The 15,157-nt window shown below is 39.7% G+C and overlaps 2 protein-coding genes across 3 annotated transcripts; one reads left to right on the top strand and one right to left on the bottom strand.

Annotated features, from left to right (window-relative positions):
* The first annotated feature begins 764 nt into the window (after positions 1-764).
* Positions 765-6,968, top strand: cfap210 (cilia and flagella associated protein 210). Its single transcript, XM_033617661.2, has 9 exons — positions 765-937; positions 2,206-2,414; positions 2,526-2,699; positions 2,783-2,988; positions 3,162-3,318; positions 3,405-3,544; positions 3,650-3,842; positions 5,169-5,333; positions 5,440-6,968. The coding sequence occupies exons 1-9, from the start codon at positions 889-891 to the stop codon at positions 5,794-5,796; spliced, it is 1,650 nt and encodes a 549-aa protein (XP_033473552.1). The 5' UTR covers positions 765-888; the 3' UTR covers positions 5,797-6,968.
* Positions 6,948-14,683, bottom strand: ppig (peptidylprolyl isomerase G (cyclophilin G)). Of its 2 annotated transcripts, none has more exons than XM_033617660.2 (13): positions 14,553-14,683; positions 13,861-13,944; positions 13,480-13,554; positions 13,271-13,378; positions 12,955-12,999; positions 12,779-12,866; positions 12,624-12,653; positions 12,385-12,524; positions 12,110-12,284; positions 11,839-12,024; positions 11,642-11,732; positions 11,307-11,446; positions 6,948-9,786 (listed from the first exon to the last, which is right to left on the bottom strand). In XM_033617660.2, exons 2-13 carry the CDS (start codon positions 13,919-13,921, stop codon positions 8,787-8,789), a joined length of 2,139 nt encoding a protein of 712 aa, XP_033473551.1. In that variant the 5' UTR covers positions 13,922-13,944; positions 14,553-14,683; the 3' UTR covers positions 6,948-8,786. The 2 variants fall into 2 exon arrangements, with proteins under 2 accessions (XP_033473551.1, XP_078030625.1); XM_078174499.1 differs by lacking the exon at positions 14,553-14,683 and adding an exon at positions 14,041-14,475.
* Positions 14,684-15,157: the final 474 nt, after the last annotated feature.

Here is a 15,157-nt window from a genome sequence, read left to right as displayed (position 1 = left end):
TCTGTTCTCTATTTAAACTAGTTGAATTGTAAAATCTGCCTGAGGCCTTGTTTTATGACCTTAAACTGTGGAACTTCCTCCCCTTTGATCTTAGATGGGCAAACCCCCTTGAATTTCTTTTAAATTTCTTTTAAATTAAAGACTTATTTTTTTTTAAACTTGGCTTTCAATTTGGGTTAGTTTTACAAGTATTACTGTTAAAGTTTTGTTGTTTTGTTACCAAATTGTTTTTGTTTGTCTTTCTTTCACTTATTGCTGTAGCTATACTTTCTATTTTTCCTCTTTTTTTAATTCTTACTTTTTATTTTCATCTGATCTTGTCCTGTTAAGCACTTTAGGCTTGAAATGTGCTGTATAAATGAAAGCTACTATTATTATTTATTTTACAGATCTTGACAGAGGACTCATCTGCTTGAAACAAAATGATGTCTTAAGACATTTAAAGGATGCCAATAATATTGTGACCCACACTTCCTCCTGTATTCCTCCTAGGATTTTTGTTTGGCATAAGAGTTATTTAGTCATTTCTTTAATAGAGATTTTGTTTTGTTCCCTGTAAACAAAAGAAATACTTGTAACAAACAATGTATTTTTAAATTTCAGCATTTTTCTGAAAGACATTTTGCATGATTAGAAAAAATATCTCACAACAAGTGCCAGGGTTCAGGTGTGTGGTGTTCATTCAGGACTATGTTGTTTTAGAAAGCACAGCGCCACCTGTCGTCATCAGTGGAGAGGCTTCAGATTGGTTCAGCCGTTGCCTGGATACGACGCAACATGCAGACCCAACCACAGCTGTGTATGTAACCTGGAGACACTAACACATTTGAACAGTTTTATTTGGTTGTAAACTTTCTTTCTTTAGTTACTGAATTATACTAAATATAAATGGCATCGGTGGTTCAACACGGCCGGAGAACAGGCTCCAACAGGAGAGGTGAGAGCTGAGGAAACAGAGTTTCGGTTGACTTTGCTGAAGGTAGCTAGCTGTTAACGTTAGCTGTTATGGCTAATAATTTAAATACTGCAACATTAAGCTCAAGTCAGAACAATTTAAAAGTGGCGCTGAATATACAGGTTGTTTAATATTTATGTATCTGTCGTGCCCACTGTTGTAGCCACTCTCAAATGAAAACAACTTCCTATTATAAGGTTGCTGTGCTGTTTTTCTATTTATTCATATTTGTCAAATGAAGGGCCATAGTTAAAATCTCAAAGAACAACCTCACCTTATGAAGAAGCGTTGAACTTTCCCCTCATTTTATTGAATAATTTAAGTGCCCACTCATATATTGTGTAGTTACAAGATACAATATCGGTGGTAAAATATTGAATCCCTTCATTGATATTAATAAGCAACCATATTTTTTAATACATTTATACTTGTAACCCATTGTATACAGTGGCTGCACCTGTTTGCACCTTACTGTTTGTTATTCTGTTATATTTTTTTGCACTTTACTGTAAGGTAATTTTTATATTTTGTACCTTAGAGTGAGCTCGTTCTTATATTTGCACCTTATTGTTATGTAGTTTGTATATGTAGTTCTAAATTTGATATATATTGTAGTTTAGGTTTGCTACATTGCTTTTCTACTTAATGTTAGTCCTTGCATGCTTTGTATGCATTCCTAGAACTTTGTATTGCAACTGCTCTTATCTTATCTTATCTCATATACATCTATTTAACTTTTTTTTGCCTGAAAAAAGACCAATTCAAATTCATTAAGAGGGAAAATATATCTGAAGAGCCTTTAAAATTCAGAACATTTTGGACAGTATGGAAAAAAACTGTATACAACAAAAACTATACTGAGAGCAAAATTTACAAGTTTTAAAGTAAGCAACATGCTAATCTACATCACTTATCATAGGGTATAACTGACCCTTATAGGCTCAGCTACAGACAAAAAAAGGTCGTTATGTCAAAAGGCAATGCCTAACTTGATCCCAAGTTATTCAGGGACTATAAATAAAATCACTTAAGATACCTGCTATTTAGTTCCATGTGTAACTACAGAATGTAAACTTGCAACATGGAAGAAATAAATATGCATCACATGACTTCCTGGATAAAATCATTTGCTCTAACATGTGACTTTTTAATTATTAATCTGGCCAGTCCACGAAGTGATGGTGCATATTTTCAGCCCATTATGTGTTCTAGATGCAGTCTGTCGTCTTACAGTAATGTCTTCCTTATAGTGTCTTCAGCTGAAGAAGCCAGCAGGATGATGCAGCCACCAGACCTCCGACAAGTCACTGTCTTAACCAAGGCCGAATGGCTGAGGATTCAAGATGATCTGAACCAGGTTAATAAAGACAAGGAGAGAATGAGAGAAGCAGCGAAGCAGAGAGAGGCCCTGCACCTGCAGTCAAAAGAAGTGGTGAAGCTGTGGTCCAATACCATCGCTGTAAGTCACCTGAACTGGGCTTTTATCAGATTTTACTTGCTGTGGTTGTAAGGTTGCATACTTTGCATCAAGGTAAAAGGTTAACACGCTGTATGTTTCTCTGTATCGAAGGGTCAAAGGCAGAAAAAGCTAGAGGCAAAGAAGATCCGGGAGGAGATTGAGGAGGAAAAAAGGAAATTGATGGATAAAGAAGAGGCCGAATATCGGGAGCAGCAGCGGAAAGAGGCCGTCGAAAAAGCCAAGACTCAGCTGTATTATCAAACTGACCGTGTTAAAGGGTTACATGTTAGTGTCACTGGGTTGTACATGTTTAGCTATATATAAGTTTGATGTTTTGGGATAGTGAGTGACTGTTACTACTTCCACAGCGTGCGCTCTTGCTGACGGAGGTCCTGAAGGAGAGGGAGGCTCAGATTGAGCTGAAGCAAAGAATCAAGAGTGCCTCTAAAGATGTCGACAAGGAATTCCTGGATACGGTAAAGAACAAAGACGAGAGAGCCTTGAAACAGGAGCAGGAGAAAGCACTTCAGAAAAAGCTTGAGAGACAGGCTGTTGCAGAGGACATAAAGAAACAGTAAGCCACATCAAACCAAAGCAGCACTTACATGCTGCAGGAGAATATGTGCCTAACGTCCTATTTTGCAGGCCAACTATTCCTGGTTGTGATTAATTTCAAGTAATAATCTGACAGAAAGGCTTGAGTTAAAAATTGTTGCCTCACAAGAGAATATGCTTCCTTTTCTTTAGGATCAAGGACAATGAGCTAGTGAAAGAGCGACAGACGTTAGAGGACAAAAAGGACGGAGAGGAAGCCCAACGCCTTCAAGAGCTCTACCAGTGGGAGCAAAGGATGGAGGAAGAAAGACAAGCAGAGCTGAAGAGAAACCTCATGCACGCTCACCTGGTGGGGCCTTAGCAGCACGGATTATCTAGTATTTGTATTCTTACGTCTAACACACAAACTTACGACTGTATACTCTGTATTTACAGGAATTTATCTCCAATCGAGATCTCATAAAAGCGACAGATGCACAGAAACAGGAGGCTGAAGAGGAGCAAAGGAAACTTTTTCTCTCTGCAAAACAAAAAATGATAAAGTTACGGAAAGAAAAAGAAAAGGAGCTGTTTAGGTAAGAGCCAGCAAAACAAACATCATCAACAGCCGTGTCCTCGCTTCATGTCAAACATGCAGTGGATTCCAGGTGTGTCACAGTCATACTTGTTTCATTCTTCAGCGAGGCCCAGATGCGCCGCGAGAGGATCATGAACAAGCTGAGTGTCACGCAGCAGCAGCAGACTGACAACGAGGAGCAGAGGATCGCAAAGGCTGTCGTTGAACAGGATGCAAAACAGGCCCAACAGCAGAGGGAGGAGGAGGAGAAGAAGGCAGCAATGTTGGAGTCGATTGTCGCTCACAGAGAATTAATGGTAACAGTGGTTTAGATGCTACACCTGCAAAACACAAATTTACTGTGGCATAAAGCTTTTGTCGAGCTATTAATATGTAGTCATTTATGTGTCACCGTGACCTGTGCATTGGTGGATTATGAAACAATGGGCCCCATCACCTTCCTACATAGGAGCAAGACACATACTTGGTGGTGTGTTTAAATCTCTTTGTACTCATTATATATCGTTTTGTGGTTTTGTGTCTCCTTGTGGTTGTTTTCTGTCTCACTGGGGTAATTTGTGTCCTTTTTGGTCATTTTTTGTCGCTTTGTTGTCATTTTGTATTTTCTTTGCGTTAGTTTGTTTGTCCTTGTGGTTGTTTTGTCTCTTTGTCTTATTTTTGTGACTGTGGCTATTTTTTTGTCTCTTTGAAGTAATTTAGTCTTGTTTTAAATTGTTTTGTCTCTCTTTGTAGTCATTTTGTGTCTCCTTGTGTCTTTTTGTAGTTCTTTGGAGGTAATTTTGACTTTCTTTGAGGCAATTTCGTCTTTTTTGGTCGTTTTGTCTCGTCATCATATTGTGTCTCTTTGTAGTCTTTGTTATTGTCCCTTTGTGGTTGTTTTGTCTTTCTCTGTCATCATCTTGTGTCTCTGTGTAGGCTTTTTGTATCTTTGTGGTTGTAGTTTTGTCTTTTTGTGGTCGTTTGGATGTCTTTGACCTTAATTTTGTGTCTCTATGAGGTAATTTGGTGTTACTGAAGTAATTTTTTTTTTTTATTTGGTCATTTTGGGTCCCCTTAAGAGTTATTTTCTGTCTTTTTGTAGTTCTTTTTCATTTCAATTTGGTCATTTTGTGTGTCTTTGTGATTGTTCTGTGTCTCTTTGTAGTCTCTTTGTGTCTTTGTGGTTGTATTCTTGTCTTTTCGTAGTTGTTTGAGTCTCTTTTAGCTTAATTTTGTGTCTCTATGAGGTCATTTCCCCTTATAGTTATTTTCTATCTTTTTGCAGTTTTTTACAGTCATTTTGTGTCTCATTGTAGTCACTATGTGTCCCCTTGTAGTTATTTTGTGTCTCTTTGCAGTTCTTTGCAGTTCTTTCTGTCTCTTTCTGGTAATTTTGAGTGTCTTCTTGGTCAGTAATTTGAATGACATTCTGCAGGTGAAGGGCCAGGGGGGCCCCTTACCTTTTAAGCCCCTGGGCCTGTGCCTGGTAGGCCCTTTCAGTAATCCATCCATAGACATGTGGGTTCAAAAAATGTGAAGATTAATTTTTCGTCAATAGCAGCAGTTTGATCAGGTTTCACCTGAGAGTCCTGCTGCAGCTAACAAAATGTTTTCATACCTGTGACACAACTTGTTTTCCTTAGAGGCAAGAAAAGGAGCAGAGGGATAAAGCAGCCAAACAGAACGCCCAAGACACACTTGAGGCTAAGAAAGAGGCCGACAGAATATTCACTGAGAAACAACAACTGAAGGCGCAGAAGGTCAAAGAAGATGGAAGAAAAGTACAAGACTTCAATGCCGCAGAAATGGTAATGTTCACACTATCTCCATCACATTAATGCAAGAATGAATAGTTTTGGTTTGGTGGTAGTTGTGGCACTTGTTTGACATTTATTTTTCATCCTTCAAATACAGGCCCAAAAAATTGCCAGGAATCAGCAGCTGAGAAAAAACGAGCATGAGTTTCAAGTGATGAACGCAGAGCTCATAGCTGAAGAGGAAAACCAGTTTCAGCAGTATTCAAAAGACGTCATCAACGCAGCGGCGCAGGCTCAGCGAAATGTGTTTCCACTTTGCAAAGCTGCGAGAGAAGGGATCGGAGGAGGACTCGGTCCCATTTTTAGTGGAGTCAGGCCGAGCTACCTCGTTCAGGACAGCACTGGTGCTCAAATGCCCACATACGTCTCTGATGCCACCCAGAACATTAAAAGGTTTAATGAGGTCATGAATATTCAAGATGCAAAGAAAAGACTTGGGTTTACATGGTCGTAGGTCACACCCAGCTGGCAGTTCTGGTTTCACCAGTGTTAAACATACTTAATGTTTTAATAACATCCTCAAGATATTTTGACAGAAGATATGTGTGAAGTCACTTTGTTTGTCGCTCATTCACTTCTCTGTTTATAATAGACACTTAATACTGTGTTGTGCAGTAGGGTTTTCCAAAGTTAAGTCTTCAGATTGCTTCTTTTGTCCAACCAACACTCCAAAACCCAAAGATTCCTGATTTACTGTCATAAATGACAGAGAAGCAGCTGAGTTTCACATTTTAGAAACTGGAAACAGCAAATGTTTGACATTTTTGTTTGAAAAATGACTGAAACAGGTAATCAATTATCAAAGTAGTTGCCGATCTATTTTCTTTCAATCAGCTTATCAATTCATGGACTAATTGTTGCAGCTCTACTGTATAGTGAAATGTAAATTGGGATTTTGGAAACTTGTGAATTATCATTATATTGCATCATCAGTTACAAAGGTATTGTGCCCAATTTTCATATTTAGAAAATACAACACATTGCACTGTGGAACTAAAATAGTGTTCATGGGACATCCTGATAGGTGTTCAAGGCAATGTCCAACAACCACATCAAGTCAGTTCATATCAAGCAGCAACTTGGGGGGGCTGAAAAATGAAACCAACATGGAACTGCCAAAAACTGTGGTTCTTTGAATGGCTACTTGAGGCTGGCTCCAGAAGCAAATCACTTCCAATAGACCCCCATGTTAGAATGCCCAACTTTAAAGGCGGAAATAGACATGTTTACAGCCTGGTAGGAAAAACAGTTTAGGTCTCTACAGCTAATTCCAACATTCTTGACAATTGTACAGGGGCTTAATTTTTATATAACTGGCCACTTTGAGCAACAGAACATCTGCTGATAGACTCCTTGGCTTCTCAGTCACATCCACCCCTTGCTCCTCCACAGCACCAGCCTCTTGCCCAAATGTGGTCACCTCTGGCTCCAAAAAACAAGATGGTGACGGCCGCAATCAAAACCTTTTGCACAGGTTTTTATGTTCTACAAAATGTTGTAAACCTGACACTCGTTGATTACTGTGATTTTGGATGTGAATAATGTTTGGACTTCCAGTAAACAGACTGCATATGTATCAGCATTTAAAGAATATTAAAACAATGATTAAAATCAAAGTGAAACCTTTTAATCGTTCTCCATGGCAGTCGAGTTCTTAAAATCAACTTGCACAAAACAAAACTTATAGAAACTGATTTTATGTTGTACTTACAGCATGACATTTTTTTTCCATTCAAAAAAACAAAAACAAAAAACAAACCAGAGGTATCTCAAAACTGGTTAACAAATAGGATTACAGTACAAGGGCGTGGATGTACAAAAGAAAGGTCATTGATGTACATAATGTAACAATGATGGGGATAAGCATGCAAGAAATGAAGGTTTTGTCTTCCAGATTGATTGTTGTAGTAAAAATAACTTGACAAGTAAATGTCATTTGCCAAACTTAAACAGATTTCAGGAGAAAATGTCCCCTCTGTTACAGTAAAATCAGGTTGAAATATCAACTACTGTAAAGTCAAAATATAATTTACCAAAGAATTCAAAATAAAAAAACAGCCTTCAAAAAGACCTCCTCTGGTCATGTACAATTAAAAGAACACCTGGTACTCACTGCTGATGCAGTACCAACAGTAGATGACTTTATTTTTCAGTGTCCTCTAAACTGGCCGTGCAGCTTCAGCTACCCATCAGCAGTGTGACGCACTTAATGAGGGTCAAATCCAGAACTTCCATTCAGTGCCAAAATTTAGTCGAGAGTTCAGCCAAAGCTCACATAACAGTCTGCCATGGCAAGTCTGAGCGGTATTCACAGTTCATCAAGGGATAGTTTGGATGAGGTACTTTCCATAGTAGGTGTACTACCTACAGTGGATGTCAGTTGGCACGCCACCAGTTTGGAGAAGCAGGCAGCAGTACCGCCACAGAAGTTAAGTAATACACTGAGGCTGGGCAGCAGCAAAACATATTTTAGCCACCTTGTACACTAGATTTAGAATATTTCCATAGCTTTACCTTTCTGTCTGACCGCCATTTCCAATGGGGAACTCCAAGTAAGAAGTAATTTTACCTCACAGAACATGGGAGTTGCTGGTCAACTGTTGCCTTGATTGGTTAGTTTGTGTTACTGTGATACTGGTAAACCTGAACTAACCCTTTAAAACACCCCAAATCACTTTGATGTTTTAAAGGATTAGACTGTAGGCCATCAGTTCTCTTGTTCTGGGAGTAAATTAGTGTTTTTGTAAAGGAGTCTGGTGTCTTTGAAGAAAGCATAGATGGATATAACTGCCTGACAGAAAGGTAAAGCAGTGAAAATTAAATGTAGCGTACATTTAAAATTAGATCCACTTTTTTGGTGGCAGAAATACTTTTTTGGTGCATCCCATCCACATTGCTTAGCTTCTGTGGTGGTCTTCCTGCCTGCTTCTTCAAAACTGGGGGCGATCAAATGTACTGTTCTCAAAAAACATGTATTTGAAACTGTCATTAGTCCTTATCCGCAGCATCAACACACTGGTAACAGCTGCACTTGTTTACTACAGTCATTCTGATGTTCTCTGCTGCTAACCAAGAAAGGATAAGTTATGTTATGCCTTGTTATATTTTTCTTTTAATACATAATTTAAAATTTTATGCCCTCAATTTATTTTTTCTCTATGGTACCTATGATACCTAAGGTATCAATTATCAGTATTTTTCAGAGTATTGTAATGAAGTTGGAGTATCTATTTATCCCTTTAACAGTTTAAGAAATTAGTTTGGACAGACTTTTGTACACTCATGCTCTCTTTGGCTGAACTGTGGAGTAGGTTTTTCTATACTGAATGAGGAAAGTGAACGCATCCCCCTCTAGATGGAAAGCTGATGCTGCATACTACACGTGTCATGGGTATAAAATAGGGGTAGACTTCAAAACTCCCAATCTATTCCCTAAGAATATCATCAGTCACTGTCAGAGCCTGAGCTAGAGCTAGATTTTTTCCTCTTGCTGTCATTTCTGTCTTTGCCCTTTGTACTATCTGGTCTTGGTTTGGCCGGGCTTCTTCTGTCTTTGGATCTGGAGGTACTATTTGATTCTCTTCGTTTGGACTCTGAACTCTTTTGAGTCTTCCTTTTCGCATCTCTATCGCTCTCAGAACTGCTGCTATGTCTTCTCCTGTGGTTGTCAGATTCTCTGTCTTTGTCCTTCCTATGAGAGGACCGATCTTTGCTGTGGTCCCTCTTATTACTCCTGCTTCTGGAGCGCCTGCCTCTGCCAGAGTCTCTAGGCTTCTTTCTGTCTGGACTTCTTGTTCGACGTTCTTTATCCCTGGATGTTCCTCGCTTCTTATTATCCCTTTCACTGTTGTGTCGTCTGTCCTGACTCCTGCTACGTTCTCTGCCCCTCTCTTTGTCTTTTTCTCGTTTTTCTTCTTTGTCTTTGGACACCACAGGTCCGCTCCTATCCTTGTTCCTGCTACTTGATCTGTGCCCATCTTTTGTAGTTGGTCTTTCCTTGCTTCGTGACTTTGTCCTAGTTCTCTCACCATTCCTTCCTTTGGTATCCTCTTTATGCTTTTTATCAGACTCATGGCCCTTATTTCTATCTTTACTGTGATTAGACTCTGACTCCCTCTCTTTCTTATTAGCATTTCGGTCCTTGCTCCTTGAGCGACCTCTTCTATCATCACTTTTGTGCTTGTGAGCCTTCTCTCTGCTTTTTGACCTCCTACTCTTTTCTCTGCTTTTACTGCGGCTTCGAGATTTATCTCTTTTCTTAGCCTTGTGTTTGCTATGCTTGTCATCCTTCTCAGCAGTGTCCTCTTCTTTGCTTTTGGATCTGTGTGACCGAGTTTTCTTGTCTTTTTTACCCTCAGCTGTGTGGTCCTGCTTTGTGTCGGAGGTCCGTCTCTCTCTTCTTGGAGCTTTAGCTGCCTCATCCTTGGCATCATTCATGTCGCCTCTGTTAAAAAGAACAGTGTAAATGCCACCTACAGAACATGACAACTAACATCAGGCAACACTGGAACATGGACATGACAGTGCACATGGACATTAAAGTGCTGATCTAATACATATGTTAGACACATTACTTTAAAGTTTAAAAACATTTTAACTATTTGCTTACATGGTGAATGTTGTTGTTTAGTGGTGCCAATTAGCTTTGAAATATAAAACAGTATGGCAATGGCTTATTAATTTTCCCCACAACTCATACTTGAGAAGATCTCAGGTACCTGTTTACTTCTTTAATGTCAAATCTTTCATCAGTAAAGGAATGTTATTTGCCAGTTTCCAATGAAGCTAAGCACTCTGACTTGCAGAGTACATTTAAAATGTCCATGTACAGTCTTATGTTATTGCCTTTGGTTTGTTTTTATTTGTGAATTATGCTTTTACACACTCTTTAAAGGAATAGTTTGGATTTTTTTGAAGTGGGACTGTATAAGGTACTTATCCATAGTCAGTGTATTACCTAGTACAGCAGGTGTTGAGAGAGGTAGGCAAAAGTACCAACATAGAAGCTGAGCAATGTGCTGCTGTGGATTGGGGCATGAATTTGGGTTTCCTTAGAGAGCGAAGGCATGACCCATCCAACTCTCCCTCTGATTGGCTAATACTCACTTTCTTTGTTGGGCTGACTGGTTTGGTTCAGGCAAGAGGACTAACATCTCTTTGGGTTAAGGTAAGAATATCAGGGTAAGCCAATCAGAGGCAGAGAAAGGCAGAGTAGGGCAGATCATGCCTACGCTATCCTAGGAAATGCAAATTTGCAACGGGGACAGCAGCAAAACATATTTTATTCTACTAAAAAAAGGCCCACCTAAAAAAAAAAAAAAATTAGAATTTTTTTTTTAGAATATTTTCCTTTGACCTTGTTGTCACACAACCTGTCTGACAGGGAAATGAAGCGGTTATCCATGCTCCCTTCAAAGCCAGCAGTCTCCATTGACAAAAATGGTTATTTTAGCTTGCAGAACTTGGGAATTGCTGGTCTACAGCTGCCTCAATTGATTTGTTTGTTCGTGTTATTGCTTGAATTTGGTGATTTTAAAGGATTACTTCCTATTCAACATAAGTGACAGACCCGCAACTCCCACATCCTGCAAGGTAAAACTAATGTTATTCTCAATGGAGTCTGGTGGCTTTGAAGAGACTGTAGATAAGCTTCAGTTCAGTTCTCCGTTGGACAGGGCTGTCTGGTGGCAAAGTGAAGTGGTTAAAGTACTCTAAATATAGTATACAGTTAAACTTACATTGTTTTTTTAGGTGGCTCAAATACCTTTTGCTGCTGCCCAACCCCCAGCAGTACATTGCTTAGCTTCCATGGCAGTATTCCTGCCTGCTTCTCCACACTGGTGGCATGCCAGCCATCATTTACTGTATCTAATACACTGATTATACATATATAAACACCTCATCCAGCTCCAGTTCAAAAAATCCAAAATATCCCTTTAATAAGTTAAAGTGAGGTTATCTTACTTGTCACCCTTTATCCACCGCTCTCCGGTGACTGCCCTCATCCTCTGACGGTGTATCTCCTGACGCCAGTGAGGAGGAGTTTCACTGCGCCGAAAACGATCTCTGGACCTTGAACGAGAGCGTGACGGAGTCCGATAGCGCTGGATGGAAGAAATGACATATCACAATTATACATAACTGCCATTAAAATTCGTATAAAAGATGAAATTAAATTTTATGCATCTCTGCATTATAAGAGCAACTTGACATATTACAATCTCATTAGACTCAATATGATATGTGACATAGTGGATGAAAGTTTAGTTGAGCTCTTCTCATCACTGCAGTTCACCTACCCTTGGACCCCTGCCTTTAATCTTTCTCCCAGATCGTGTCATCACCAGTCTTCTGTGATATGATGACTGAGAATTATATGATATGCCAGTGCTAGAGAGAGAGAGAGGAAAGAAAAAAAAAGCAAGGCATAAAAATTAACAGACAATGGCATTATGTTCGATGTTTGTCATACCAGCTGTTAGTCATGCAGACTAACCTCTCTCGTGGCCTTTCCTCCTTATTTGACGGATTTTTTTCACCTTCTTCTTTTGGCTTCTGGCCCACCTGCGGACTCCTCCTCATGAGGAATCGATTCTCTGGGATGGGTGGAATTTCTTCAGGACGTACAGTAGATGTAACCAGCTCTTCTTGTTCTTTCTCCTCAGCACTTTCAGCCTCTGACCTAAGGAAAGCATTGCAATTTAGAGTTAAGACACTAGGTACCATTTGCATTGCAGAAAGTCAGAATGTGACAATAAATTAGGTACTTTTTCTTCTCCTTCTTCTTCTGTTTCTTTTTTAGCTTTTTCGCCTTCTTTTTCTTCTTCTTAGATTCCTTCTCTGATTCTTCAGAGTCAGAGGAGTCTGATGAGCTCTTGGAGTCGCTGGAGCTGCTGCTGGAACTGGGTGAGGCTCGGTCTTTCTTTTTTTCATCTTTCTTTGCTGCAAACATTGAAGAGTCTGTTAGAAACACTGCTTTATAAAATCTAAAAGCTGTTATCGTGCACAGTCAAAGTACTGAAAATGCTCCACACAAACAAACCTTTAGATTTAGGGACAAGCTCTCCACAGTTCAAAACTTTGACGTCAGCATACGGTCTGCTATTAGGATCTGTTTTCTGGTTCTCCATGGCTTGAACAACTTCTTGGCCAGAAATCACATGACCAAAAACCACATGGACACTGAGAAAATACAGTGGTGTTGAGCTTGTTGAGCAAAATATATTGAATTGTGCACCATGCAATCAATCAAAGTTTAAGATGCAATTAAGAACCACTTACCCATCCAAATGTGGGGAAGGTTTTGTTGTTCTGAAGTTTTGCAGCAGGCCATTCAAGAAAAAAAGGCATTTAATTATTTGTATGTCTAAAGGGTGATAGAATGAACAAATAATGCAAATGCAGCAAATATATAATACATAATATGTAGTGCTTACATGAAAAACTGTGATCCATTTGTATCTTTGCCCCGATTGGCCATAGACAGCAGGTATTCCTTGTTGTGTTTAATGGCGAAGCTCTCATCTGGGGGAAAAGGATAAGATTGTACTGCCATCTTGAAGCCAACGTCGGTTTGGATAACAACTGACAGCTCTGACAGTGGCCTCTTTACCTTCAAAAAAGCCTCCATAGATGGATTCTCCTCCTCTTCCATTACCTATGATGTCAGAAAAAAAATAAAATGTGAGAAAGGGGACTTCTACAGGAAACAGTTATAAAACTTCAGCTGACTGCTAGTTATTCAAATATATGTTAGGCTTGGTTGATGCTTTTATTATTAGATGCTGACAGGTAAAAAGTGAGAGCTTTGTGATGACATTAACAAAGAGATTTGCAGTCATTCACTACATCTTCACAGTCTTTAAATATCTGGACTTCAACAAGGCCTTTAAGCTAAGTACACCGTCCTTCAAACTTTATTAACTCACCTTCGCTGAAGTCTCCTCCTTGAATCATGAAGTCTTTCACAACGCGATGGAACAGACATCCTTTGTAGTGCAGAGGTTTCATAGTTCCTTTACCAATGCCTTTTTCACCTGAATGAAACCACAGTCAGTTTTCAGTTATCAATATTAAACCATGCCATGAAAGAAAAAGGTTTTCTGGTGTATTCTTGTGGCGACAATGTATTATTCACCTGTGCAGAGGCATCTGAAGTTTTCACATGTTTTGGGACAGATGTCTGAAAACAATTCAACCACAACTCTGCCGACTGCAAGGAAAGAGCACTGTTAGGTTTGTTTATCGTGATGAGAAATTACATCCAGAGGTCACTACTTTAGGTTCATCTTGCTGAATTAATGTGGTATATTACAGTTTTTAGTACACAATTTCTCCAGAATAACCTGATGAATCAACACCTCTCTACAACAGGATACAGTGTAACAGAAACAGAGGCAACATTTATTGCAGGACTATCATATTAAACTGCATTATATTTAGCTGTAATTACATAGTAAACTCCCAAGTAAGTGAATATAATAGTTAAGTAGCCAGAAAGTTGAGGTGTATTTCTTACCGAGCACATTACTGATGCCAATGTCAAGAAAGCACCGAGTGCGCGGAGTCTTGATCCCCATGATCACTTTCACTGATCAAACACCTGAAGGTGAAAAACAAACATCACAAAACAATTTAGCTCTTGAAAACGTGCCAGCAGAATGTCACCCTAAGTGAGCTAAACATCCTGCACACCTACCAGCTCTGATCAGCTGAACGATGTCACAGAAGTCTAATGAAAGCAGTAGGTGTCGGCTATAAATTGCTCTTGCAGGATTTCAAATGAGCACCATAAACGTCACTGACACAGCCAACAATACGACGACAGCTGGATGATAATAATAAACACGATTAGGCTAGCTAATGTTCGATTGTTATTAGTAACAAGCTAGCGTTAGCCTGTTAGCAACGCGTTTTAAGTCTCGCTTAACCTGTGAAGCCGATTGCGAAGATGCGTTTTAGTGTTTGACAATCACAGATGCTCACACGCGCATCAATCTGAATACTACGGTTATAGTTTCACATAACGTCACAAGACACACGGTCACCCCAACGGTAGGCCTGGTGTTAGCATTAGCAACTCCAGCTAGCCTCAGCCGGACAACATGTAGAGGGATTCTTCTACATGACGATAACCGTACAATTTCGACATATTAACTACACACGTAGCCGTTTTATCGCCTAAATGTTATTAATACGATGTTACGTCACCTGGAAACACAAGGATATCACTCCATACAGCAGGCAGCTCTCGCAAACGACGAAAATTAAGTTTCATTCAGTGTTGGGCTCACTGTTTTCTAAAGATGGCGCGGCAGGGACGTCAATGTATTTCGAGAACCGAGCGCCAGTCAACGCAGCCGAGCACGTAGCTGCGAAACACCGCGAGATTTTATGACCTGAGATTAGTCTGACAGGTAACTCACAGCTTTCACACGAGGTTTAATCACCCACATCACTTATTCCCATTTTTAGGGCAGTGTTCATCAGAGGTGGGACCAAGTCAGAGTTTAGCAAGTCACAAGTAAGTCTTTGTGCTCAAGTCCCAAGTCAAAACTGACAAGTCTAAAGTCAAGTCCAGTGTCAAGCCCCAAGTCACGACTGATATTAAGTCCCGAGTAAAGTCCTGAGTCAAGACAGGAAAGTCTTGGGTCAAGACCGACAAGTCCCAAGTTAAGTCCCAAGTCAAGACAGGGAAGTCCTGTGTCAAGACCTGAGTCAAGTTAGGGAAGTCTTGAGCCAATTCCCAAGTCACGACTGACAAGTCCAGTGTCAAGTCTCAAGTCAAGACAGGGAAGTCTTGGGTCAAGTCACAA

Source organism: Epinephelus lanceolatus, chromosome 14, assembly GCF_041903045.1.
Source record: "Epinephelus lanceolatus isolate andai-2023 chromosome 14, ASM4190304v1, whole genome shotgun sequence".
NCBI lineage: Eukaryota > Metazoa > Chordata > Actinopteri > Perciformes > Serranidae > Epinephelus > Epinephelus lanceolatus.
Note: the sequence above shows the minus strand (reverse complement) of the source record. Positions and strands in the feature narration are given on the sequence as shown.